At 54.1% G+C, this 23926-nt stretch overlaps 12 protein-coding genes across 12 annotated transcripts; 6 read left to right on the top strand and 6 right to left on the bottom strand.

Annotated features, from left to right (window-relative positions):
* Positions 1–109: 109 nt before the first annotated feature.
* Positions 110–1437, top strand: ASPACDRAFT_39490 (uncharacterized protein; the record flags this gene model as incomplete). The annotated part of the gene is made up of 7 exons (XM_020200597.1): positions 110–178; positions 232–378; positions 437–541; positions 593–874; positions 941–996; positions 1050–1195; positions 1271–1437. The coding sequence occupies 7 exons, from the start codon at positions 110–112 to the stop codon at positions 1435–1437; spliced, it is 972 nt and encodes a 323-aa protein (XP_020060212.1).
* A 387-nt stretch (positions 1438–1824) lies between these two features.
* On the top strand, positions 1825–2774 carry ASPACDRAFT_57238 (N-terminal L-serine N(alpha)-acetyltransferase NAT4; the record flags this gene model as incomplete). The annotated part of the gene is made up of 2 exons (XM_020203219.1): positions 1825–1990; positions 2044–2774. 2 exons carry the CDS (start codon positions 1825–1827, stop codon positions 2772–2774), a joined length of 897 nt encoding a protein of 298 aa, XP_020060211.1.
* A 63-nt stretch (positions 2775–2837) lies between these two features.
* ASPACDRAFT_21753 (GPI-anchor transamidase subunit GAB1) lies at positions 2838–4333 on the bottom strand (the record flags this gene model as incomplete). The annotated part of the gene is made up of 5 exons (XM_020199055.1): positions 2838–3076; positions 3128–3750; positions 3810–4012; positions 4069–4133; positions 4192–4333. 5 exons carry the CDS (start codon positions 4331–4333, stop codon positions 2838–2840), a joined length of 1272 nt encoding a protein of 423 aa, XP_020060210.1.
* Positions 4334–4632: 299 nt separating this feature from the next.
* Positions 4633–6974, top strand: nop7 (mRNA-binding ribosome synthesis protein NOP7). Its single transcript, XM_020204442.1, has 3 exons — positions 4633–4668; positions 4723–4821; positions 4920–6974. The coding sequence occupies exons 1-3, from the start codon at positions 4647–4649 to the stop codon at positions 6818–6820; spliced, it is 2022 nt and encodes a 673-aa protein (XP_020060209.1). The 5' UTR covers positions 4633–4646; the 3' UTR covers positions 6821–6974.
* Positions 6975–7611: 637 nt separating this feature from the next.
* ASPACDRAFT_57235 (uncharacterized protein) lies at positions 7612–9657 on the top strand (the record flags this gene model as incomplete). The annotated part of the gene is made up of 1 exon (XM_020203218.1): positions 7612–9657. The coding sequence occupies one exon, from the start codon at positions 7612–7614 to the stop codon at positions 9655–9657; it is 2046 nt and encodes a 681-aa protein (XP_020060208.1).
* Positions 9658–9948: 291 nt separating this feature from the next.
* On the bottom strand, positions 9949–11639 carry ASPACDRAFT_49914 (histidine phosphatase family protein; the record flags this gene model as incomplete). The annotated part of the gene is made up of 4 exons (XM_020202299.1): positions 9949–10375; positions 10441–10545; positions 10619–10736; positions 10835–11639. The coding sequence occupies 4 exons, from the start codon at positions 11637–11639 to the stop codon at positions 9949–9951; spliced, it is 1455 nt and encodes a 484-aa protein (XP_020060207.1).
* A 511-nt stretch (positions 11640–12150) lies between these two features.
* Positions 12151–13163, bottom strand: ASPACDRAFT_75378 (50S ribosomal protein L36). The gene is made up of 3 exons (XM_020204441.1): positions 12823–13163; positions 12659–12693; positions 12151–12595 (listed from the first exon to the last, which is right to left on the bottom strand). Exons 1-3 carry the CDS (start codon positions 13075–13077, stop codon positions 12556–12558), a joined length of 330 nt encoding a protein of 109 aa, XP_020060206.1. The 5' UTR covers positions 13078–13163; the 3' UTR covers positions 12151–12555.
* Positions 13164–13373: 210 nt separating this feature from the next.
* Positions 13374–15713, bottom strand: ASPACDRAFT_111991 (threonine dehydratase, biosynthetic). The gene is made up of 3 exons (XM_020195604.1): positions 15225–15713; positions 14942–15158; positions 13374–14874 (listed from the first exon to the last, which is right to left on the bottom strand). The coding sequence occupies exons 1-3, from the start codon at positions 15396–15398 to the stop codon at positions 13574–13576; spliced, it is 1692 nt and encodes a 563-aa protein (XP_020060205.1). The 5' UTR covers positions 15399–15713; the 3' UTR covers positions 13374–13573.
* Positions 15714–16405: 692 nt separating this feature from the next.
* On the top strand, positions 16406–17386 carry rcf1 (respiratory supercomplex assembly factor RCF1). Its single transcript, XM_020204440.1, has 3 exons — positions 16406–16623; positions 16694–16764; positions 16846–17386. Exons 1-3 carry the CDS (start codon positions 16586–16588, stop codon positions 17268–17270), a joined length of 534 nt encoding a protein of 177 aa, XP_020060204.1. The 5' UTR covers positions 16406–16585; the 3' UTR covers positions 17271–17386.
* A 48-nt stretch (positions 17387–17434) lies between these two features.
* ASPACDRAFT_39481 (LYR motif-containing protein 2) lies at positions 17435–17960 on the bottom strand (the record flags this gene model as incomplete). Its single annotated transcript, XM_020200596.1, has 5 exons — positions 17435–17494; positions 17544–17567; positions 17618–17700; positions 17763–17820; positions 17877–17960. 5 exons carry the CDS (start codon positions 17958–17960, stop codon positions 17435–17437), a joined length of 309 nt encoding a protein of 102 aa, XP_020060203.1.
* A 732-nt stretch (positions 17961–18692) lies between these two features.
* On the top strand, positions 18693–21686 carry ASPACDRAFT_75375 (elongation factor G). The gene is made up of 4 exons (XM_020204439.1): positions 18693–18960; positions 19054–19165; positions 19236–21265; positions 21349–21686. Exons 1-4 carry the CDS (start codon positions 18752–18754, stop codon positions 21401–21403), a joined length of 2406 nt encoding a protein of 801 aa, XP_020060202.1. The 5' UTR covers positions 18693–18751; the 3' UTR covers positions 21404–21686.
* Positions 21687–21857: 171 nt separating this feature from the next.
* Positions 21858–23831, bottom strand: ASPACDRAFT_111986 (alpha/beta hydrolase). The gene is made up of 5 exons (XM_020195603.1): positions 23658–23831; positions 23493–23566; positions 23229–23429; positions 22328–23164; positions 21858–22259 (listed from the first exon to the last, which is right to left on the bottom strand). The coding sequence occupies exons 1-5, from the start codon at positions 23765–23767 to the stop codon at positions 22195–22197; spliced, it is 1287 nt and encodes a 428-aa protein (XP_020060201.1). The 5' UTR covers positions 23768–23831; the 3' UTR covers positions 21858–22194.
* Positions 23832–23926: the final 95 nt, after the last annotated feature.

Here is a 23926-nt window from a genome sequence, read left to right as displayed (position 1 = left end):
TCTTCCGGTCTTATCCGCCCCAGGATCAAGATAGATTTATATTGCACTTCTTGCCCACGTATAAATCACAAACTTTACATAGATCCAACAAAGCTTCCGTACGAACAAGATGTCCCTCGGACGTACCTTCAAGCTCAACTCCGGCTACGAAATCCCCGCCGTTGGCCTGGGTACCTGGGTACGTGCTGAGAGCTTCAGCATCGCAAGTGAAATCTTATTAACAAGTGCAAGCTGTCCAAACCCCATGAGGTCGAAGACGCAGTCGAAGTGGCTCTGCGAACAGGATACCGTCATATCGACGGTGCCCCTGTCTACCGGAATGAGAACGAGGTCGGGAGGGGCTGGAAGAAATCGGGCGTGCCTCGAGAGCAGATCTTCGTCAGTCCCCGAACCACCTTTACCCGGATCTGACTCTTACTGATCCCCTGGCGAGCAGTTAACTAGCAAGCTCTGGAACACGCACCACCGCCCCGAGCATGTGGAGGAGCAACTCGACAAGACCCTGGAAGACCTCCAGACCGATTATCTGGATCTATACTTGGTACGATGGCCTCCTCACTCTAACATTGGCACCGTTGCTAAGAGTTGATAGATCCATTGGCCAGTGGCTTTCGAGTATGCTGGGGAAGAGCTGAAGCCTGTTGATCCGGTCACCAAGCGTTTCAAGTTGGCCAACGTCCCTATCGGCGATACCTGGAAGGCGATGGAGAAGCTCGTTGAGTCAGGCAAGGTCCGCAGTATCGGAGTCAGCAACTTCACCCAGGAACATCTCGAGGAGCTCCTTCAGACCGCGGAGATCCCGCCAGCTGCCAGCCAGATTGAGGCGCATCCTTATCTGCTACAGCCTGAGTTGATTCAGTATCTCAAGGACAAGGTAGACGGTTTCTATCCTTTGCAGGACTTTTTGTTATGTGGATTGAGCACCGCTGATTAAATACAGGATATCCTACCTATCGCATACAGCCCTCTTGGCAACAACCTTGCCGGCCTTCCGCGGTATTTATTATCGAACCTGAGTTCCAACCCGATCATCTACTGACCTGAAATAGTGTCATCGACGACCCTTTCATCAAGCAGCTAGCCAGCTCGCTAAACCAAGACCCCGCCACATTGCTGATCTCCTGGGCCGTGCAACGTGGTACTGCCGTGCTATCCAAGAGCGTGACACCATCTCGGATTGAGAGCAATTTTCAGGGTACGGTATCCATATACTATGTTGCAAGCGAATCTCCATCGCATCCATGCGCCGCGTGACTGACCGGACTTTCAGATGTCATCCTTCCCGAGCACATCTTCGAAACTTTAAACAGGCTGGATCGCCACCTGCGGTACGGATTTCCGTTCCAGTGGGGCCTGGATGTCTTCAAGGAGGTTGGTGCAGAGGAGACCGAGAGGCGAGCGGAGGAGTTTGCTGCGAAGCAACGACAGCAGTCATGAGCTCCTCCCCTGCGGTAAGTTTGGGGAGGTCTGTGATATATATAGCGGCGCGGACAGTAACCCCCTATGATGGCTTATATTTATCGAGCGAAAAAATCTACGTGTAACGACCCGATTCACTCATTCTTAGCAACAACATGAGTTGTCTTCCAGAAGGACAATAGGTTGGACGTGCATCAAAATGCACTCATGCATGCAAATGCGAGCGGAACCAAACCACCACAAGCAAGAGTAGACATCCGGAACGCACCCAAACAAAAATCCTCTCCACCCCGACAACAAACCCACATATTTGAAGAAGCATTATTTAGAACAACCCCCCTTGGGCTTCAACTCCCCGCATCGACCTGTAAATAACAAACACACCCACTCTTCCACTCAGAAACAATGCCCACCTCCTCCACCACCTCCTCCCACCGAGTAACCAAACCACCCACCAACAGCAAGCGGGGAATCCGACGCGCATCCCGCAAACCCACCCAGCCAACATCAACATCACCAACCCTACAATCCCAACATGAACTCTCCCAACTTGAACCCCAAAAACAACCCAGTAAGCTTACCCCAAGCCCCTAGGAACCCCAACATACTAACCCACATCCCCAGCCCCGCCACCCCAACCAACGCAACCACTAGTCGAACGCACCAACGCCCTCCCCTTGGCCGAATTCATCAACCTCTACGTCCCCAAAGATGACCTCCACATCACCAACCAGCTCAACGCCGAGGAGCAGCAACAGCAACAGCAACAGCAACAGCACTACACTATCACAATCCACACCGCCGCAACCCTGCCCGGGACCCTCTTCACGCAATGCTTCCAACTAATCGAAACCACCTCAGCAGACGCCTACCGCGCCTCCTCAATCGGCTGGTCACCCACCAAAAAACGTAAGGAGATGCGATTGCCCGACATCAAGTATCTGATTCTCCGGCGCGCCACTCCCAAATCCCGGGAGGCAGATGCAGGATCGCCAGATGCGACGAGTCCCGAAAATGAGCAGGAGGACGAGGAACTGCTCGGCTTCCTCTCGTTCATGGTCACGTACGAGGACGGGTTCGAGGTGGTCTACTGCTACGAGGTGCATCTGGCGGCGAGCGTGCAGCGGCAGGGGCTGGGGGCGCAGCTGATGCGGGTGTTCTTGCGGATCGGGGAGCGGCTGGGGATAGCCAAGGCCATGTTGACCGTCTTCCGGGCGAATGGGGCGGCGATCCGGTTCTACGAGCGGTTGGGGTTCGGAATCGATGAGAGCTCGCCCCGGCCGCGGAGGTTGAGGAATGGAACAGTCAAAGATCCCGATTATCGGATTCTCTCGAGGGTGTATGCGAGGCAGTGATGGGCCACAGAGTGATGGGCTGGCTTTTCTACTGTACTGTGTATAAGACAAAGATAGATTAATTTACACTTGCTTCACGTCCTTGCCCCGTACTTCGGGGTTGTCGTACTCCCATTCGTCGCGGAGCGCGGCGAAGATCGTGTCGGCTAGCAGGATGGAAAGCCCTAAGCTCCAGACGAGAGTGATGGCGTAGAAGAAGTTGGCGTTGCCTGAGCCGGCGTAGATCCATAGGTGATAAAATGCCGGTCCCAGGAGCGTGGCGTAGAGCAATGCCGAGACGGCGAAGAAGGTATAGCGCATTACTGATGGTTGTTAGTTGTGTATTCTAGTCACGCGGCGGATGGGCTACTCACAAGGGAATAGATGTCGGTACAGCGGGAGAAGTGCAAAGTACAGCGAGGCGTCAGATATGCTGGGATAGGGCTTGAAGACGGCAAAGATTCCCAGCAGGGCGCTCAGCACGAACAGAGGCTGTCTTCTTAACCGTATCGTAAGACCGCCCATGTAGGAGGCCAAGTGGAGCCAAAAGACTCCGAGGAAGAATTCGCGAAAGGAGTCGAAGATCTCGATGAAGAAGTACCACCAAAGACCAACATTGGGCGTTAGGTCCGGGACAAGCAACTGGAACCCATATGTAGCAGAAACAAACGCTCTAAAGTCCCCAATCAGGAGAGCTGATATCCCAAGCAAGCCGGCAATACTGAGGGCGAAAATTGCCAGGTGCTGAAGAGCGAAAACGGCAGTGCTGGGGCAGGTCTTGGCTGTCTGCGCACGCTGATCATAGCACAGGAGTATGAGTGGGATGTAGAGTAACGCCGGGTAGATTGACAGATACGAGGCGAAGCCTAGAGCGAGCATCGAGTTGAAGGTCTTTCCGGTGACGGCACTAGAAAGCGCGTACAGAATTCCGATCGAGGTGAAGACCGCGGTGGACCGGCCCAGACATGTTGCGATGGTGAAGGGGTTAAACAAGAACCTGACAAAGTCAATGATGATATCCCCGAAGGTGACCTCGTTACCTAGTGGTTTCCGTACCATGCTGCGATTGTCACCCCGTCCCACCTAATATGCTTCCGTATCGCCGAGTACGATCGCCCCGAGACTGCCCACCCCGACTCCGCAATTGTGATCAGGGCGTTTGCGTTTATCAAATCGATCAGAGAGTATAGCACGACCGTCGGAAAGGAAAAGCCTGGGGAGCTGGGCAGCAGCGAGAAAATAGGAAGAAGAAGTGGCGCCTTCACATTGTCAGCCCGATCTCATCCGCATTGGTCTGTTTGAATGCCGTCCGTACCTGATGGAAGACGCCTCCATCATAGGGGGAAACATTGCGAGTATAGAGAAAGAGACCTTCTTGTACTGCAAGGGGTTAGCTTTCCATCACACAGGGCAGACATCTCCAGTCCAAGAGACTTACGTCGTTTGAAGCTGGTGACCGGGGTCGAGACCTCAACTCGGCCAGTCAACAAGTCGGGGAGCGAAGGGAACAACACCAGCAGCAGAAGTCGCAGAGCAAAAGCACCACCGAAAACGGCAGCTTTTCTGCGATCAACCCCCATACTGTTTCGTATCAGAGGAGGAAATCAGAGCATGCCGGAAGTGGCATGCAATTGAATAACAGCAGCGCGGGGGGGGGGGATCAGATTGGAAGCTAGATAATGTCCGGTGGTGTTTAGTGTCAGTTGTTGTTGGCTTCACGTGCCAAGCGGAACTCCGCGCATTTCCCTTTTCCGCCGTGCACGGACCACGTCCGCGCCGCTGCTCCAAAAAAGAAAAGAAAAAAAAAAACTTATCAACCATTTTTCTGGTTATCGGATCTTCCTTTCAAGTCACTCACCCCTCGATTTTTGATCCAATCCCCCCATTGCAAAAATGGCTAAGATTAAGAAGAAGGGTTCGCATATCCTCTCTCTTCATGCGATTGATTTCTCGCTGACTTGAGACGCAGGAACCTCTGGCCAGGCCAAAAACTACATCACCAGAACGCAGGCTGTGCGCAAACTTCAGATCTCTCTGCCTGACTTCCGTCGACTATGTATCTTCAAGGGTATGGCTTCCCTCCGATTATACTGCACAGATCATCTCGATCTATCTCTATCTTATGTCGTCTCACATGCTGATCGTTGCCACTCTATCGTCGGACAGGTATCTATCCCCGTGAGCCTCGCAGCAAGAAGAAGGCCTCGAGGACTTCGACCCCCAACACCACTTTCTACTACACCAAGGATATCCAGTATCTGCTGCACGAACCCCTTCTCCGCAAGTTCCGTGAACAGAAGGCCCTTGCCAAGAAGATCGCCCGCTCCCTTGGCCGTGGAGAAGTCGGGGATGCTTCTCGCCTGGAGAAGAATCATGCGCCGAAACTCACCCTCGACCATGTCATCAAGGAGCGCTACCCGACTTTCATCGACGCCCTGAGAGACCTCGACGATGCTCTTTCCTTGCTCTTCCTCTTCGCCAACCTTCCCTCTTCCGCCCACGTTCCTCCCAAGACCATCGCTCTGTGCCAGCGCCTGTGCCATGAGTTCCAGCACTACCTCATCACCACTAACTCCCTGCGGAAGTCCTTCCTCTCGATTAAGGGTATCTACTACCAGGCTACCATTCAGGGACAGGATATCATGTGGCTGGTGCCCTACCGATTCGTCCAGCGTGTCAACGGCGATGTCGATTACCGTATCATGGCCACTTTCGTCGAATTTTACACCACCCTGCTAGGATTCGTGAACTACCGCCTGTACTCCACTCTCGGTCTCAGATACCCTCCCAAGTTCGATACCCGCAGTGACGAGAACGGCGCCGAGTTGGCGGCTTTCACCCTCGAGGGACGCTCGGTGGGCGAGGCCCCCAAGGCTATCGACGCCAGCAAGCAGGCCAGCAAGTCTTCCAACCAGGAGGTTTCCCGTGACGTGCAGGCCAAGGTCGACAAGGTCATCAAGAGCGCTGGTCTGGACCAAACCACGGAGGAGCAACCCGCTGAGGCGACCGAAGAGGCGACCGACGCCATCGACAAGTTCGAGCCCGCCGCCCCCGAGGCCGACACCCTTCCCCAACCCGACCTGAGCGGCGAGGAGGCCGGCTCTCTGTTTGCGCCCTTCGTCTTCTACATCTCCAGAGAGGCGCCCAAGGCACCCCTGGAGTTCATTCTCCGCTCGTTCGGCTGCACCCGTATCGGTTGGGACGCTGTGCTCGGTGACGGCGCCTTCACACACGACGAGACCGACACGAGAATCACTCACCAGATCGTCGACCGTCCTTCTCTTCCCCAAGAATCGCTTCCCGCCGTTCCCGCCGCCTCCGCCGAGGGCGCCGTCCAGAAGGTCAGACCGGGTACTCGCATCCCCGGTAGAACCTACATCCAGCCCCAGTGGGTCTGGGACTGCATCAACGAGGGCAAGCTCCTCCGCCCTGATCTGTACGCACCCGGCGAGACCCTCCCCCCTCACCTGAGCCCGTGGGTCAAGCCTACCAAGGGTGCCTACGACCCTCGCGCCTCCCTGGCTGAGCAGGAGGAGGAAGGCGAAGCCGCCGCTGCCGAGGAAGAGGACAGCGACGAGGAGATGGAGGAGGCTGGAGATGAGCAGGCCGCCGAGGGCGAGAAGGAGGAATCCGAGGCCGAGAGCGACGAGGAGTCCGATATCAACGGTGGTATGGACGTCGCCGGCACCGACGACGAAAGCGACGAGAGCGAGGAGGAGGCGGAGGACGAGGACTTCGGCGGATTCGACGACAACGAGGCCGCCTCCGAGTCCGAGGACGAGGAGGAAGCGGCCCGCTCCCAGCACCAGAAGGAGCTGGAGGCCGAGGCGGCGGGTCTCCCCTTCACGTCCGGCGCGACCGGCGAGACGAAGAAGAAGTCGCAGACCAAGAAGATCGCGTCCAAGAAGCGCAAGGAGGAGGAGGAGCTCGAGCGCCAGAAGATGATGATGAGCCGGAAGAAGCGCAAGTTGCTGGAGAAGATGATGTACTCGAACAAGAAGAAGGACGAGGAAGCGGCCAAGCTGCGCTCCAAGCGGAGAAAGCTGGAGAAGGCGGGTCAGAAATAGATGGATGTTGTGTGCATCAAAAAGTGTTTAGTTCCTGTGTGTAATGATATCCTTGCTGGGTATTGGAGACATTTGACTCTTTGGCGTCTTGCATAGTATGTTTTATTGATAAGAATTTATTTTCATGAGTTGTAATAGGATTGTACTGTTTTGCGGTATGCTTTTTCGTAGTTGAAAGCCTAAGGTGTCTTTCACTCAGCAACTATAGTCCCATGAGCTGGTCTATAGCTGCTGATCTGATCAACACCACAGCACACTCTGTAGTACCAGATATCTAAGCTACTTACGAGCACTGCAGAGCCCAATAATCCCATCTATTCTGAGTATATCCATTGAGTACCCTACTCTACTCAACAATCCCACGCCCCATGCATTGCATCACGTGATGTCGAACATTTTCCACCCACATTGGCGCATCTTTCAAATCTTTTGACTTCAACTTCAACGAAACCTTATCAACCCACTTTTTAACGATAGTGATGACCAAGCCATGGAGTAATATACCCGTATTTATAGACAACCATCGCCCAACCCCAGGGTCCAGAAAACCCCGCCAGCCCCAATGCCTTTATCGTGCCAAAGTGCCTCAAACCCGATCTGCATGCATGCATACAACTACATGGTCTAGATTGTTGACTCGCATACCATAAATACACACACACACCACCGCATCGACAACTGAAACACCCACCCAGCAACACAGACTAAGTTTTGGGGTGCGTGTTATACCAAGATAACACAACCCCAAAAAAAAAGCAAAGAACAGGCCAAAGCCGCTGGTCACAGCAACAATGTCCTCCTCAAACTACTACCCCAGCTCACCGCGCTTCGCGCCTCCCCCGTCCGCGCAACCGCAACCGCAAGCCTACCAATCCATCTTCGGGGGCGGCGACAGCAGCCAGGACGTCGGTGGGTTCTCGGATCTCGAGCCTTATCCGGATGAATTAGAGGGAAATCTGGACACGATCATGGAGGAAGGGGGTTCGCCTCGAGATGAGGGGCTTTCGGATGATTCGGATTCGAGTTATTTGGAGGAGAGTGAAGAGGAGGGGGAGGAGGTGGGGGATGTTGGAGGAAGGAGGGGGAGGGGTGTTGGTGCAAGGTTGGACGGGGAGAAGGGAGGGAAAGTCGATGTCGACGTGGTGGAAAATCGTCGTCGCCGTCGTCAGCCGTCTTCTCCTTCTTCTTCGTCGCCCGATGCAGACGACGAGGACCACTACCGGCCCAACCGTTTCCGAGGCCCCGAGTCTACCTGGAGGAATCTCACGGCCGAGGATCGACAAAATGCGCAGGCGTTGGTCGATCTCCGCGCCCGGGACCTGGCGGCGCATTTGTATAATGCTTATGCGCTGCGGGTGAGGGCGAGGGAGATTGCGAGGCGGATGACTAGTGGTGCTCTAGGGGGGGATGGAAGGATTGAAGGAGAGGAGGAGGTTTTTGCGCCGCCGAAGAGGTGGACGGCGTGGCCGATGCCTGCGGCGGCTGTGCCGCGGCCCGGGGAGTTGGTGCGGCGGGCGATCGACGATGCCTGGACGCTGCGTCGGCAGCCGGATCCGCGGCCAAGTGCGGAGTTGGAGGAATCCCTGATGGCTGTCATGATGAAGACCGCCAAGGAGCGGTTCAATGCACGAGAGTGGGAGACGACGAGGCCAGCAACCGGTGCGACGACGCCGCGGCGCGGCAAGAGGAAACCCTCCATGTCGCAGACCGGGACCCAGGATGAGAGTGCCGGTGATTGGGAGAGTGAGGAGGTCGAGGAACCGGAGACGGTGGCCGGAATGAGACCAGTGGCTCTACGGCCCGTGGTGCAGGCGGACGATGAGAGGTCACGCGTGCAACTACGGCCCTTGACTCGAAATATCCTCACGCAATTCGACACGCTGCTCATGGGCCTCCATCGCGCGCGGCAGGGCGACCTCGCTCGCGACGACGATAGCTCCGCCAGCGAATGGCAGACGGATACCGCAAGCGCGATCTCAGGCTCGTCCTCCGGGCAGCAGCCGAAACGGAAAGGCAGCGCCGCTGAGAAGGAGCGGAGTCTATCGCGAGGGAGAAAACGCACACGACGGTCCTCAATCCGATCCGAGTCCAGCGCTGGGCCTTCTCGCTCACGAAGTACCCGCGTCTCGAGTAGCCGTGCATCCAGCGAGCGCACATCGTCCAAAGCACCCTCGAGTCAGCGCTCGCTCTCGCGGGGGTCTTCGCGGTCCCGTGGCAGATCACGCAGCAGCGATGGCCGACGGTCCGTCAGCCGGGTCCGTCAGGGGCTCCGGGACTGGAGCGAGGTTTTGGGGATTGCGTCCATGACAGGGTTCCCCGCCGCGGCGGTGATGCGAGCCTCCCGCCGCTGTGCGGATTTGTTCGGCGAGGATATGGCGTTTCGTACGTTCCACGAAGGACAGGTGCGACAAGATCTGCCGGAAGCTGGCGGTGGTCCAGGCCCGTGGCAATACGTGGAGAGCGAGTCCGAACCGGAGGCTGAACTGGAGCATGAGCCAGAACCTGAGCCCCAACCCGAGGCGATTCCAGTATCATCACGAGCATCATCCAGGAAACCTCGCTCGCGGGCGACATCCCTCAAGGGTGGCTCGAGATCCCGCGCGACGAGTGCATCGGCCGATGACACGCCCCGTCCAAGAGGGAAAGGCGAGCACCGTAAGTCTGATCTGGTGTGCCCCATCAGGAACTGCGATCGGCATTATAATGGGTTCTCCCGAACGTGGAACCTGAATCAGCATCTGAAGACCATGCATCCGGGGTATCAGCCTCCGGTCTCTGCGAGAAAGTTGGCGGCGGCTAAAGCGTCTTCAAGGAAGGGAAATGCTAATGAGGGGTGATTTGCCGGAGATTAGATGTGTATCGAATGTGATGACGATGATACGCTATCTGTTGTCAATGCTACGAATAACTGAAAAAACGGCGCTGCATGAAGATAACAGCCAACCCATTCGTGAAATGGGCACTCAACTGTCTTAGTCTCAACCCAGCATGCTTGCCGATAGCACACCCACCCAGTAATACTATATATAGTCTTACCACCGTACCCGATCCCCAATCCTACAAATGCGCACCAATATTTCATAAGCCTGCCTACCCAACCCTCCCCACCACAACCAATGAAAAACCCCTCAAGCGAGCCCATTACACCTTCCCCCCTTATGCCAATTCTCCTTCGTCGAAGTCGTGTAATTCCACCAGAACCCCAAAACCTGCGGCTCGTCGGCGGGGACCGCACACTCCGTCGCAAACCCCGGCAACCCGCCCACGAACTCGGCATACTGTGCCAACGAACACGAATATCCCGGTCCATCCTGGCAGGTGCGCAGGGGCACGACCGCCTCGTTCAGCACCAACCGCACGTATATTCCCGCGGGGCCGAGCGCGCTGTTGCTGCAGTTCAGCCGCTCGATGGTCAGGCGGCCGCCCATGGGGATGATGTCGGTGATGCGCCAGTGTTGCTGGAGGTCGAAGGCGACGCGGTCGGTGGGGAGGGGCTGTGGGGGGGTCGCGATGTCCAGGGCGGCGATTATGGGGGTGATGTTGCTGTCGTGGGCGCTGGGGTTGGGTTAGTGTGGTATACAAGGTGTGAATAAGCTAGGAGGGTAAGAGGGCAGGCGAACAAGTTGAAGAATAAGGGTCCGGCTGATGAGGGACCCTGCCGGAGAAGAGCGAGCGAGGCGTTGAGGTAATTCGCGCCGACGGCGCGCATGTATTTGTTTCCTGGGCTGGCGGGGGGGTAGCATTCAGTATAGTACAGTTGAAACGGGGTCGGGCAGCGGAGCTGGCTGACGAACTCACCCAGCACAATAGTAGAAGTTCACGTCCCAGATATACGAGAAACTGACCCATTCGTCTGTCGTGAAGACGTCGATCCATTCGGACTCGCTGCGCGTGTTCAGCTCGTACGCTGTCATTGCTGCGCCGCACATTCGTGGGTTAGTCTAGTCTGACTGTGATGCAGTACTGTACTATAAATATAGCAAAGGCTCAGCTCAGAAAACCAATCGTACTCACTCATCAGCGTGACAACATCCTCCCAGCTCAAATTGAGGCCCTTGTACTGCGCATTCAACCGTTCCGCCGCGGCGTCAAAATGCGGGAGATGGTACGGATACGCATTGCACTTGTCCCGCGCCGGGCCATCGTCCTGGTGGCACGAGGGCGTCAGGCTGTCCGCGCCGCGACTGCTGGACTCCGAGATGAGGTTCAGGGCCGCGTGGGTCGAGTAGTTCTGCATCCCCACGAACCCTTCCCCGAACCGCCGGGCCGTGTCGATGATGCGCTGGAACTCTGCCGCGAAGAGCGGGAGGGGCGTTGGCGTGCTGCTGCTGCTGCTGCGGCTGCTACTGCTACTGCCGTCCCAGAGATGACCATAGCGTGCTCGGTACTGCTGCCCGTGGGTATATGCCTCGGCGAGCCCTGCGTAGGGCCCCGTGAAGGTTTCGGCTTCGTAGCAATCCGACGGCACATAGTAGGTCCAGTTGCCGCGGAGGAAGTCGAGGTCTCCGCTGGTGTTCGAAGCCGCCTGCACGGTGCTGTTGACTTTCTTCAACACGGCCTCAATCGCAGGACCCTCCCCCGAGGCAGGGTATCGCTCGCCGTGGCGTTTGACCATGATCACTTGGTCGACGGCGCATTGTGCTGGCGGGTCGCGGCCGATGCCGTAGGATTTGCGGTCGACGTAGGGCCCGCGGATGCCATCGTATTTGAGGAAGTTGTCGCCGTCGAACACATGTTGCGAGATGTGGGAGGCCGGGAATGTGGCGGCGGTTGCTGCTGGGATCAGGAAGAGGGAGTAGGGGATTGAGGGGATGAACATCTCGGGTTTCATGCTGTCAGGAGAGCCGTGGATCAGATCTGCAGTGTGAATAGTGCGCAGTTAGGGAGATGGTTTCTGTCAATGGCTTTTCTGTGTTCTGAGAAGGTCTGGCCTCGCATTCACGTGAATCGCATTCTAGACTGATGAGCCCATGCGACAAGGATTGCGGGCGTGAGAAGACAGGTAGGCAGCTGTGACTGGCTGGGAAAGAGATAGGTTTCACAATTCAACATAGAAAGGGGTTAGTATACTCTGGTGCGCATGCGAAGGAGGCTCAAGACAGTGTAGTGTAGTGTATGTGCAGTCCCTGGTTCCTGGACAATGATATCATCCCTTGCACTCCCTGGCTCAAACTCAATGGTATCTTGAACCCCCGTCAGCCCTCTAGGCTGGTCAACTCGCATCCATAATTCATGTCACTCATGTCCTATCTAGTAAGCTCATGCAAGACCCAAATCCGCACGTTAGGTTGCACAGGAACAGCCAAGGGAGGCGGGAAAAAAGGTACTGTACATACACCTGAACAAGACACTGATGTAGATTCCCAGCTATCCACGTCCATCCACGAGTTCAGCCTGAACAAAAGAGGAAATGAAGTGTATAATCCCAATTAATGTACATACAAACAAATGCAACGAAAACAAAGCGCCTAAACCAACCAGTTGGTCGTATCCCATGATGAATATGCACGGTTCTTGCCAATATCAACAAGACCCCTGATGGCCTGTTACCCACAACGAATCTCGAACCCCGCCATTTTTGGTTCTTGTTGATACCCTCATACCGTACAATGCAATTGCCCGTAATCCTTTCCCGCCGCTGCCGTGTCAGAACCCAGGAAATGCTCGGTTCGAGAAGCCAATCATCCACCGGGTGCAGTCAAGCTTCTGAGTACAGATAACTTCGCACGTCCCGCTTATTTGCCTTGGCGTTGCTTGTGCTTGGGGTTCTTCGAGCTGCAGGTTGAAGATACATATTAGTATCTTAATGATGCGGTGATACCAGCAGGTGGCGCTTACCAGATGATGTAGACACGGTTCTTTCTCCGGACAGGCTGCGATTGGAATAGACAACATTAGCCGCATATCCACAGAACATGAACAATCTCCTTTCACCAAAATGCAGTGCAACTGCAGATTCCGACGTATAAAATCGTCCTCCGCGGGGCTCGGAGTAGTCCTACCTTGCATCCATCACACAGGCGCTTGACCGAAGACCGCGTCTTCATGCCTCGGACTTGCTCGACCTGTCGCAGAGTCGCGCTAGCCACGCCGGTCTGCTGTCCGGAGCGCAGCAGACGAAGACCATTGCCGAAGGGGAGCTTGGCCAATTGCGAGAACGACCGGGAAAGGAGACCGGCGGGTTTGCTGCGAGAGAGGGAGGGGAGGATCTGGCGGAGGGCACCGGTCGAGGCACCGAGGAGAGAGCGGACAGACATCATGGTTGTCGAAATGGCGGATAGACAGACGAATCTGATTCCGCTATATTCTCGATGCGAAAACAAGGAGCTGCAGCAGAGAAATCGGGACTTTTCAACCACCAAGGTGCGGCCGTCAATTGATTATCCGGAATTCCTTCGGAGCATTTTGGCCGGGTCTACTGTATCCCCGGCCTCCGACAACTGTTGAGTATCCCGCGTTTTGATTGGACGGGTTCACAGCCAATCAGCGCACACGCATCTACATCGACATGAAAGCCTCAGTCCATTGATTAATGTATCAGGTGAAACAATGGGACGAATATATCAGATGCAACATTATAATATTTCGGATTCTATGTACGGAATAATGCCTAGCACTCTCACACTAAGAAGAAACAGCCCAGGCTCTATCGTCACTATGCCCAACAAGAACGCCCATATGAATTAACAAGAAGGGAATCAAAAAATTCTTTAAGCTTTCTCCCAAACGAACGAAAACGACTCAAGAAAGTTGCTAAGCACGAAGGAAGGTTTGGTAGGTGGGAGAGTCGGTGTGCTCGCTGAAGGGGTATCCCAAGTCTCTCAAGAAAGCCTCAAGTTCCTCCTTCTCAGTCTCGGGGCACTGGATGCCAGCAAGCACCTTGCCCACATCTCCGCCGTAGTTGCGGTAGTGGAACAACGAGATGTTCTGGTTGGGGCGAAGAGTGGTCAAGAATTTGGCCAGAGCACCGGGGCGCTCAGGGAACTCGAACATGAACAATCGCTCATTCTGGACGCTGCTGCGTCCACCGACCAGGAAACGGACGTGCCGCTTGACGAGCTCGTCGTCGCTCAAGTCCTTGACACTCATACCCTCCTTGGTGAGGTGAGTCATGATCTTGGCCAAATCGTCTTGGCCCGTCAACGCAGACAAGGAGATACCCATCAGGACGTCGGCAGAGGCCTCGTGGGCATACCGGTAGCTGAAGGCAGTGACCGCGTGGGGAAGAATAACTTCAACGAGCTTGGCAAATGCGCCCGGCTTCTCGGGGATGTTGACACTCAGAAGAGCCTCCTTCCGCTCACCCAGAGCAGCACGCTCGGCGACGAAACGCAGACGATCAAAGTCCATGTTGGCACCAGAAGTGATAGCACACAACTCCCGGTTAGTGTCAGGGCTGGGATACATGCTAACATACTTCTTAAGGCCAGCCAGAGCCAGAGCACCCGCCGGTTCAATGATGGAACGGGTGTCCTCGAAAGCATCCTTGATAGCAGCGCATGTCTCGTCGGTCGAAACCTGAATAATTTCATCGATAACTTCACGGGCCAGCCGGTAGTTCTCCTCTCCAACGGACTTGACCGCCGCGCCATCGGCGAACAGACCCACTTCCTTAAGGAACACGCGCGATCCAGAGTCCAAAGACTGATGCATGGCGTTGGCATCGTGGGCCTCGACACCAATGATCTTGACGTGGGGCGCGATGCGCTTGAGATACACTCCAATACCAGCAATCAGGCCTCCTCCACCGACGGCGCAGAAAACAGCTTCAAGTTTCTGCAGGTTGGCCTGGCGCAAGAGTTCCATACCAATGGTTCCTTGGCCAGCAATCACATAAGGGTCATCGAAGGGAGGAATGTTGGTGAGCCCGTGCTGTTGCTGCAGGCGATGAGCTTCGTCTTTGGCCGCGTCAAAGTCGTTGCCGTGGAGAACGACGCTTCCGCCCAGGCGAGCGACGTTAAGGTGTTTGATCGCGGGGGTGCCCGAAGGCATGACAATGGTGGCGGGGATCTTGAGATGGCGGGCAGAGTAGGCAACTCCCTGCGCATGGTTTCCTGCACCGATTTTCCATTAACCCAAATGCTCCATATATTACCTGTCAAAGTAGGGGGGGTTGCTCACCGGCAGAGCATGCAATGACACCCTTCCACCGTTGCTCGTGAGTCAAGTGAGCCATCTTGTTGTAGGCCCCGCGCAACTTGAAACTGAAAACAGGAAGCAAGTCCTCCCGCTTCAGCAGCACACGGCACTCCAGGCGGTTGCTCAGGTTGACGGCATGATGGAGAGGGGTTTCGTCGATAATGTCGTAGACCCGGGACGTTAAGATCAACCGGAGGTACTGTAAATAACAATCGCATGAGCAACACGCCGGATGAGAAGAAAACCAGGATCACAGGGCACTTACATCTGGGTAACCATTGGGAAGAAGATAGTCGTCGGGGATGCCCCAGTTGTAGGCAGTCGAGTCCTCCCCTTTTTCCGAGGTGGGAGTTGCAAGCGCGGACTCAGTCAAGGTGAGGTTACTGACCTTGGCGGAGACCGGAGTCGCAACGCCGTCGTCAGATACTTCGCTGGGCATATTCAGGTCTTTTGTATGAATAAGATGCAGGGAATGGATGTTTGGGGAATAAAAAGAGTGTAAGAACGAAGCGCCAGCACCAAGTGGGAGTCGAGACCGAGAAAAAAAGCCGCGGTGGCACTGACTAACTATGATGGATAAGTCACCCTTGCTATTCCGCGGGGAGGAGGGCGAAAATTCCGTGATCGGAGCGGAAAAGTTTATGTCATCAAACCCTCTCTTCCAGCCCTAAACAATAGGATGTATTCATCTACCTGGAGAGAGAAGAGATTTGATGCTTAATTATCGCCTGAGTATTGCTTCCTTTATCCAAGCAATTTGCTTTCTTACTCCTCGCTTTTTAAGCCTTGTTCCATTTGCCATACAATTCTCCTTGCGGCAACAGGTGATTCTGATCTATGTGCTCGGGCAGTTGCCCCCCCATAAAAGCCATGGATGGCCGGTGGATCCCAATCGATCGCAAGCATAACAGTCAAAATCGAGTAAGGTGGCCAATCATCTTGTGCTCCTATAAACAGGACAGTCAAGGTTTTACTTGAGTGGTCAACGGACAGCTGCTTTTTCTCCTGCGCCCTACTGGCGCCCTACTAATAACAGCAATTTACTCAGTACATTGCTCAAATTATCGCCGGGGCCGTTGCACGACATTCTTAGTGACGAAGAATATGTGGTGAGCTCAGATCGTAACAGGCCGATGCCAGTTTTCACTATGTCTTGTGCTATATCTTATAATTACTTCTTAAATAAGTAGTTATTTTATCTCTGATATTACTAGTAGATTTTGTGAAGATTCAGTGAAGTCGAGTTATCTGGCACCGCAAGATGTACAGGTCATAACTATGCATTATAGTCCCGAACAATGAAGGCGTAAGTCAGCTTACTGTAAGTTTACCAGATACCATCGTACTGCCGCGTAAGTTACAATACACAAATTATCTCAAGGTTCGTTGCGACGTCATGTCACTTTCGGCATTGTTCGTACATATCTCATTTATCTGCGCGATATCGTCACAGAGGCAAAAGTGACGTGAAGAGTCACAAATTCATCCTCAGGTCGACCCTATTCCCTTGTTGTTGGAAGATACTCCCCCTGGACGGTGCCGCCTTACCTCAGTCACACATCTTGCGCTCTACCACGCACATTGCCACCTTCAATCAGCTTCTACTTTTCGAGTTCTACTATCAAGATGAGCGAGCCACTACCTTCCTCTTTCGATGACAACCCGTATGTATATATGATAAGACACCTACAGCAGCGGCCGTCAATCAGATGCTAACGGCCTTCGCGTCTGTAGTCAGTTCCAAGAAGAGACTTCGCTGCAGAAGTTCCGCAGGCGGCTCAAGCAAGAGCCGCTGATTCCGCTCGGTACGACACTCTCCCTCGCACCTACCTTTCATCTCCAATACTTCTATTGGAATTGTACTGACTGGACGGTTTGATCGACAGGATGTGCGGCTACCTGCTACGCCCTCTACCGGGCCTACCGATCCATGAAGGCGGGCGACTCGCTTGAGATGAACAAAATGTTCCGTGCCCGTATCTACGCCCAGTTCTTCACCCTCATCGCGGTGGTTGCGGGAGGCATGTACTACAAGACCGAGCGTCAGCAACGCAAGGAGTTCGAGCAGGTTGTGGAGGCACGCAAGAGTCAGGAGAAGCGGGATGCTTGGCTGCGGGAACTGGAGATCCGAGACCAGGAGGACAAGGATTGGCGGGAGCGCCATGCCGCCATCGAGGCTGCCGCCAAGGATGCGGGCAAGAGAAAGGCGACTGCGGAGCAGGACGCTGCTCGTTCGGCCCTCGAGCCCTCCGAGGAGAAGCCCATCGGGGTTCTGAGTGCTGTTATGGAGCTCTTGTCGCGGCAGAAGTAAAAAAACCGACAAAGGGGGAACGTTTTCTGATTGATTTTGGACGACCTGTCTGGGTATCATATCTTATTGTACATACATATATTCTCACTGCTTTGAAAGAAAATGCACACTCTCCGCTAGCTACTCTTCTCTACCTTCCTTGCATTACATGTCGGTTGGCCAGCTCAGCCGGCAATCTGCTCGTCAATGTATCTCCTCATCGTTTCGAACTCCGCTTTGCCAGTCTGGATACCATTAGCAATAAAGCAATCAACTCTGATCATGTTGACATACTGAAAGCAGGTATCGAATATGTTGCTGTCGTCCGTCAGTAGCGCATTCAGCGGGTATATGTGCTCAGCACTTACCAGATCTGTCACATCTCGATGGCGCTCGAACTCGTTGCGGGCATAATTGCGCAGCTCCTCGCGAGTTGGTGAATTAGGGATTGCTTTGGCAACGTTAGCAGAAGATACCACATCGCACACGGCAGAATGAGAACATCAGACGAACAATTCAAGGCTCTGATTATCTCGCGCCAAAAGGCAAGAACCCGCTGTCTTTGAATGAACTAATACGAGATATTAGCGAACCGGATTCCTTTTGGCATGTGATGGATCTACTGACATGGTCAAGGCCAATAATCGGTTTCTTAAGCTTGGACGGCTGGTTCTGAGAGATAGATGCCAGAAGTCGTAAGGAAGTCCGCATTGTTGCTAGGTGCTATGTGGTTATTCCCTGTACCAGTAGAGTCACGTAGAAGATCTAGTATGTCTTGATGCGGCCCCGACAATATGTTATCGCCCGCAGGTTACTGGTATCCTGCGGTAGAGTGGCGGAAGGGCAAGGCGGTCAGCAAGCTCATATGTATTCGTATGAAATGTTACCAGAGCCTCGGTATTTCCGATACATCCTTTCCATCCGTAATTGTATTATAACTCTACTACAAAACAACAGGGTACCTAGTAGTACTTGGCCTAGACTCTCTCTCTGGTTGGCCACATAAATTCTTTCCATTAATTTGGACAGTATGTTGTCTATCTATATAGAAGTCGAGAGACCAAGGTGATTTCTGTACATACGAGTCTGTCAGTATCGCGTTCTTCCAGATTGATAAATTTCAGACCCTGAGACCCGGTCCGAGCTCGGAGTATGTGTTTGTTGTGGTCAACTATTCTAATGTAAAGAATACGATTGGCAAGTATGACTGCGACATGATCGGATTGAGCACCGGACATAGTCGCCCGTGACCGGCTTATCGATAAGAAGCACAATGCATTGGGAATTCAATGGTCGAGTAAATACTCCGTAGTGCGACTCCGTAGAGTCCAGCAGTCCAGGTCAACAGGGCGAGGATCAGCCGATGGGGAGCACGTGACCTCGTGCCTGGCTTCCCCGAACTTTTTTTCGGGGCCGCAGAAAAGAAATCAGGACGCGGTTCCCGGCTGTCCCAAAAGAGCACCAGCGCTCATTGAACGTCCTCGGTGTCGTCGGTCACAGTCATGAGGTGTCCTACTCTTTCACGGTTGCCGTACCGTGCTGTCTCTGGCTTGGCCAGGACCCCTGTTCGCCTTCAGTCTCAGACCCTTCTTTCGCGGAGATGCGCATCCACCGCTGTCCTCCGTTCAGCCACTGTTGCTCCGGCTTATCAGTCCGTCCTCAGCAAACAGAACCAGCAAAGGAGGAATGCCTCCGCCACTGCCAGTGCTGTGTGAGTATCTCCTGGCTCTATTTGTCTATTCTTCTGTCAGTCTACTATATCTCCTAAAACACGCTTACTGACTCGTGTATTGCATCTTTCTAGCCTCGAGGCCGCCGCTGCCACCCCCGATGCTTTGTCGCAGGAAGCTATTATTGAGAATCTCGACCCTGTTGAAGCCGCACGCCTGGGTAAAGTCCGCAACATCGGTATTGCTGTAAGAAATCCACTTACGCTCTCTGGCTCGGTTGTCTACATTTGCCTAACATACTTTCTCGAATCATTAGGCACACATCGACAGTGGTAAAACGACATGTACCGAGCGAGTCCTTTTCTACACTGGCCGTATCAAGGCCATCCACGAGGTCCGTGGCCGTGACAGTGTAGGCGCGAAGATGGACTCCATGGACTTGGAGCGTGAGAAGGGTATCACCATTCAGTCTGCTGCCACGTACTGTGACTGGGTGAAGAAGGACAAGGAGGGCCAGGAGCAGAAGTACCACCTCAACCTGATTGATACCCCGGGCCACATTGATTTCACCATTGAAGTCGAAAGAGCGCTGCGTGTTCTTGATGGTGCGGTCATGATTCTGTGCGCTGTCTCCGGTGTTCAGTCCCAAACCATCACTGTCGATCGTCAAATGAGACGTTACAACGTCCCCAGAATCTCCTTCGTCAATAAGATGGATCGTATGGGTGCCAATCCCTTCAAGGCCGTTGATCAGATCAACACCAAGCTCAAGATCCCTGCTGCTGCTGTTCAGGTGCCGATTGGTGCTGAGGACGAATTCGAGGGTGTGGTCGACCTCCTTCAAATGAAGGCTATTTACAACCACGGCCCCAACGGTGAAGAACTTGTGGTCAAGGACGAGATCCCAGAGAAGGTCAAGGATGTCGTGGAGGAGCGGAAGCGCATGCTTATTGAGACTCTCGCTGACGTGGACGACGAGATCGCGGAACTCTTCCTCAGCGAGATCGAGCCCACCGAGGATCAACTGAGACAGGCTATCCGCCGCGCGACCATCGGTCTCAAGTTCACCCCTGTCTTCATGGGTTCGGCTCTTGCCAACAAGTCTGTGCAGCCCATGCTTGATGGTGTCATCGATTATCTTCCCAACCCTGCCGAAGTTCAAAACCTCGCCCTCGATAAGAAGCGTGACGAGGCTTCGGTCAAGCTCGTTCCTTACAACTCACTGCCATTTGTCGGTCTCGCTTTCAAGCTGGAAGAGAGCAACTTCGGACAGTTGACCTACATTCGTGTTTACCAAGGCACCCTGCGCAAGAGTGCTAACGTCTTCAACGCACGCACGGACAAGAAGGTCAAGATTCCTCGCATTGTGCGCATGCACTCCAATGAGATGGAAGATGTTAATGAGGTCGGAGCGGGTGAAATTTGCGCTGTGTTCGGTGTCGAATGTGCTTCTGGTGATACTTTCACTGATGGCCAGCTGGGTTACACCATGTCGTCTATGTTCGTCCCTGAGCCCGTCATCTCTCTTTCCATCAAGCCCAAGAACGCCAAGGATGGCGCCAACTTCTCCAAGGCCATGGCTCGTTTCCAGAGAGAGGATCCTACCTTCCGTGTGCACTTCGATAACGAGAGTGAACAGACTATCATTTCCGGTATGGGTGAATTGCACTTGGACATCTACGTTGAGCGCATGCGCCGTGAGTATCGGGTAGACTGTGAGACCGGTCCTCCTCAAGTCGCGTACCGTGAAACCATCGGCCACCGCGTTGAATTCGATCATCTGCTCAGGAAGCAGACCGGTGGTCCTGGTGACTTCGCCCGCGTTGTGGGTTGGATGGAACCTACTGGAAGTCTGTCGGAGAATGTTTTCGAGGAACAGATTGTTGGTGGCAGTATCTCGGAGAAGTTCGTGTTCGCCTGTGAAAAGGGATTCCACTTGGCTTGTGACAAGGGTCCTCTCATTGGACACAAGGTCCTGGGTACCAAGATGGTTATCAACGATGGTGCTACTCACATGACCGATTCTTCTGAAATGTCTTTCAAGAACGCAACCCAGCAGGCGTTCCGCAAGGCCTTCAAGGAGGCCAACCCCTCTATCCTCGAGCCTATGATGAAGACTGTTGTCACTGCTCCTTCTGAGTTCCAGGGTGATGTTATTTCTCTCTTGAACAAGCGTGGCGCTACCATCAACGACTCCGAAGTTGGTGTCGATGAGTTCACCGTTCAAGCCGACTGCAGCTTGAACGGTATGTTCGGCTTCAGTAGCAACCTCCGTGCCGCCACCCAGGGTAAGGGTGAGTACACCATGGAGTTCAGCCACTACGAGAAGGCTCCTGGTCACCTTCAGTAAGTATCTCCCAAACCCATCGACGTTGCTCGTTGCAATTGAAGGAATCAAAGGTGCTAACCTCCATTCTCACCCTTTTCAGGAAAGAGCTCATTGCCAAGTATCTAAAGGCCCAGGCCGACAGACACAAGAAATAAGCGACGGGAATCGCTTTCCGACCGCGTTAACTCGAATGTGGGGGGTAGCCCTCTCATGCATCGCGCGAGTCTCAGGCCATACTGGCTCGATCCCACCCCTCACATAATCACCTACGAGGGCTTCGGAGACGAATGAACTACACTCCGGCTCCTCTTTCTCCTGTATAACTGACTCCTCCCCAAAACTGGTCCGGCGTGTTTTTTGAATATGAGAATGATGTGTTCCTTTTTTTTCCCCCCGCTTATCTCTGTCCAAATACCTCGGGCTCATGTATTATTTACCAAGCAAAATAGATAACCCTTCTGCGCGTTTAGACCAGAGGCCCCTTCCAAGGCTGTTGTGTGGGCATGCAAAGCTCCGGGCTCAGAGGCATGGATGCATTTAACACAGATTGTACATAAAGTTTTTGATAGTTGGGTTTTGATATATCTCCTCTCCTGAACGAATGAAGTTGGAAGACACACAAAAGTGCTCTAGATATAGATAAGTATTTTGTTAGAAGAACAGACGCCTGGCTAATACCTCGCGAGTTTCGGATTACGCCAAATGCATCCGTGTCTATGTCTAGCTCGGGTCAGATATGCCGCCCCTCAAGCTCATGTCTCAGAACAAACACCTGGCTAAGGCTTCAAGCAGTACCTTTACCTCTTCGTACGAAAATTCGATCGTGTTCTCATTCACAGGGTGGGGTGCTGCGAGTCTTTTACATTTACTGTGGGAGATTTCACTGCGAACCCCAGTGGCCATCTCCTTGTGCTTTGGTGCAGCTAAATCCAACTGAAACTATACTTCAGCCATCAAAGGCTCTCAGCACAGCCAAGGCGGCGACCGAGAACGTTGCTACGCGATTATGACCTGGGAGAAAGCGTGAATAACCGAGTAATCACTCCTCCAATTCGAAGCGGGACGGCAGTGTCACTTACCTCCATACGCCACACGTTCCCATCGAACCTTCTTGACCACAGCAGAGTCCTTGGCCGAACTGCTCTCCCAGATCTGGACCTCATTAGGTCCGCCAACGGAGTCCCTTGTCGACACCACAATCTTCCCGGGGCTGTTCTCGACCGCTTCGCCCGTGGCCGCAGCCCAGACGCGCCGGCCTTCTTGCCAGGGAATCTCGACATCGTTGGCTGCATGTACGATGAACAGGTTAAGCCCCTGCTCGGCATACGCTGGGCCTGGATGGTGGTCTTTGCCGGTGGTGGTGGTGGTGGCGGTGCTGTTGTTGTTGCTGACGCCTGACAACCGCGCAACCCGGGCAGCCGTGTCCCAGCGGTCGACGATCTGGCGCTTGGCGTAGTCTTTGATCCCGGGGTAGGCGGAGAGGGGCGCGAGCATGGGCGGGGTGATGCCCTTCACGCTGTAGGAGTCGATCAGGCTTGGGACGTTGCTGAAGGAGGCTAGGAGGATCACGCCGGCGAAGGGCTCTGGGTCCTTGAGGGCGGGCTGGAGAGCCGTTGGGTCGGAGGACCCGAATGCGAAGCGTTCGGCCACGGCGGCAGTCACGGCGGTCCCCAGGCTCTGGCCCATGATGACGATGCGCGACGGCGGGATTCTGAGCGGGCCGGCGGTGAGATAATTGAGGAGGGCGACGCCGTCGGTGATGAGGCCTTCTTCGGTGGGTGAGCCGGTGGAGAGGCCGAAGCCCCGGTAGTCCAGGGCGAAGACATGCACTGGATGTGACGGAGTCGAGAGTCCGAGAAGTTGCCGGTAGATGTCTGGTCGCTGGGCTGAGGCGAGGTGGGCGGCGTTGCCGTGGACTTTGGGTTGAAGCAGGTGCGGTGAGTGACTTATAGTGTTTGTGTTGCGGAGGTGGGGACTCACAGTTGACAACGACTCGCGCATTGGGGTCATTGGCGAGCAGCTTAAATGCTGAGGTCTTGGTGTAGTCCTCCGCTGGGCCGTATCGTTCGTTCTCATGTAGGTCATCTTCGTGTTCCTTGCATAGTTGCAGCGGAAGAAGATGCCATGCGTACAAGGTCTCGTTGTCGGGAGTCACCAGGTTGAAAGGTTGTACTTGCGTTTCTATGCGGGTGTCAATGCCTGGTTATGTATTATTTATTCAGAGGATCGAGGTTTAGAGCATACTCAGGAATCCGAAGGACTCAACAAGGTTGATGTCCTGCCATCGAGTAGGATTCACTTTATGAACATAAAGTGCACTGGCAGGGCAATAGAAGTATAGCGAACGGGTCAGCTGTGAAGTTCTAAGTTGCTTTAATTCAGGTGAGTGGGTGGCAGCAAGAATCATACAAGCGTTGGACTACAGGATATGTGAGCGCATAGACGACAAGCACATAGAATAGGCCTCCGGCTGCCAGCGACCAGTAAGCTTTTCGGAAGATGGACTGAAGCTCAGCCATGTTCTGAAGAATGAGTTCGGAAATGAGTAGATATCAGATCATGTAAGCAATTGAGGGAGATTACAAGCATAGTATGTACAGTAAGTAGTCGAGGCGGAGGTTCGATTTAGCTGAGGCTCGTTTGCCCGATTCGGTCATTTTCCCTTCCGCTATTTTTCT

Source organism: Aspergillus aculeatus, assembly GCF_001890905.1.
Source record: "Aspergillus aculeatus ATCC 16872 unplaced genomic scaffold ASPACscaffold_2, whole genome shotgun sequence".
In the NCBI taxonomy this organism is placed as follows: domain Eukaryota; kingdom Fungi; phylum Ascomycota; class Eurotiomycetes; order Eurotiales; family Aspergillaceae; genus Aspergillus; species Aspergillus aculeatus.
This window is presented reverse-complemented; position numbering and strand designations above follow the sequence as displayed.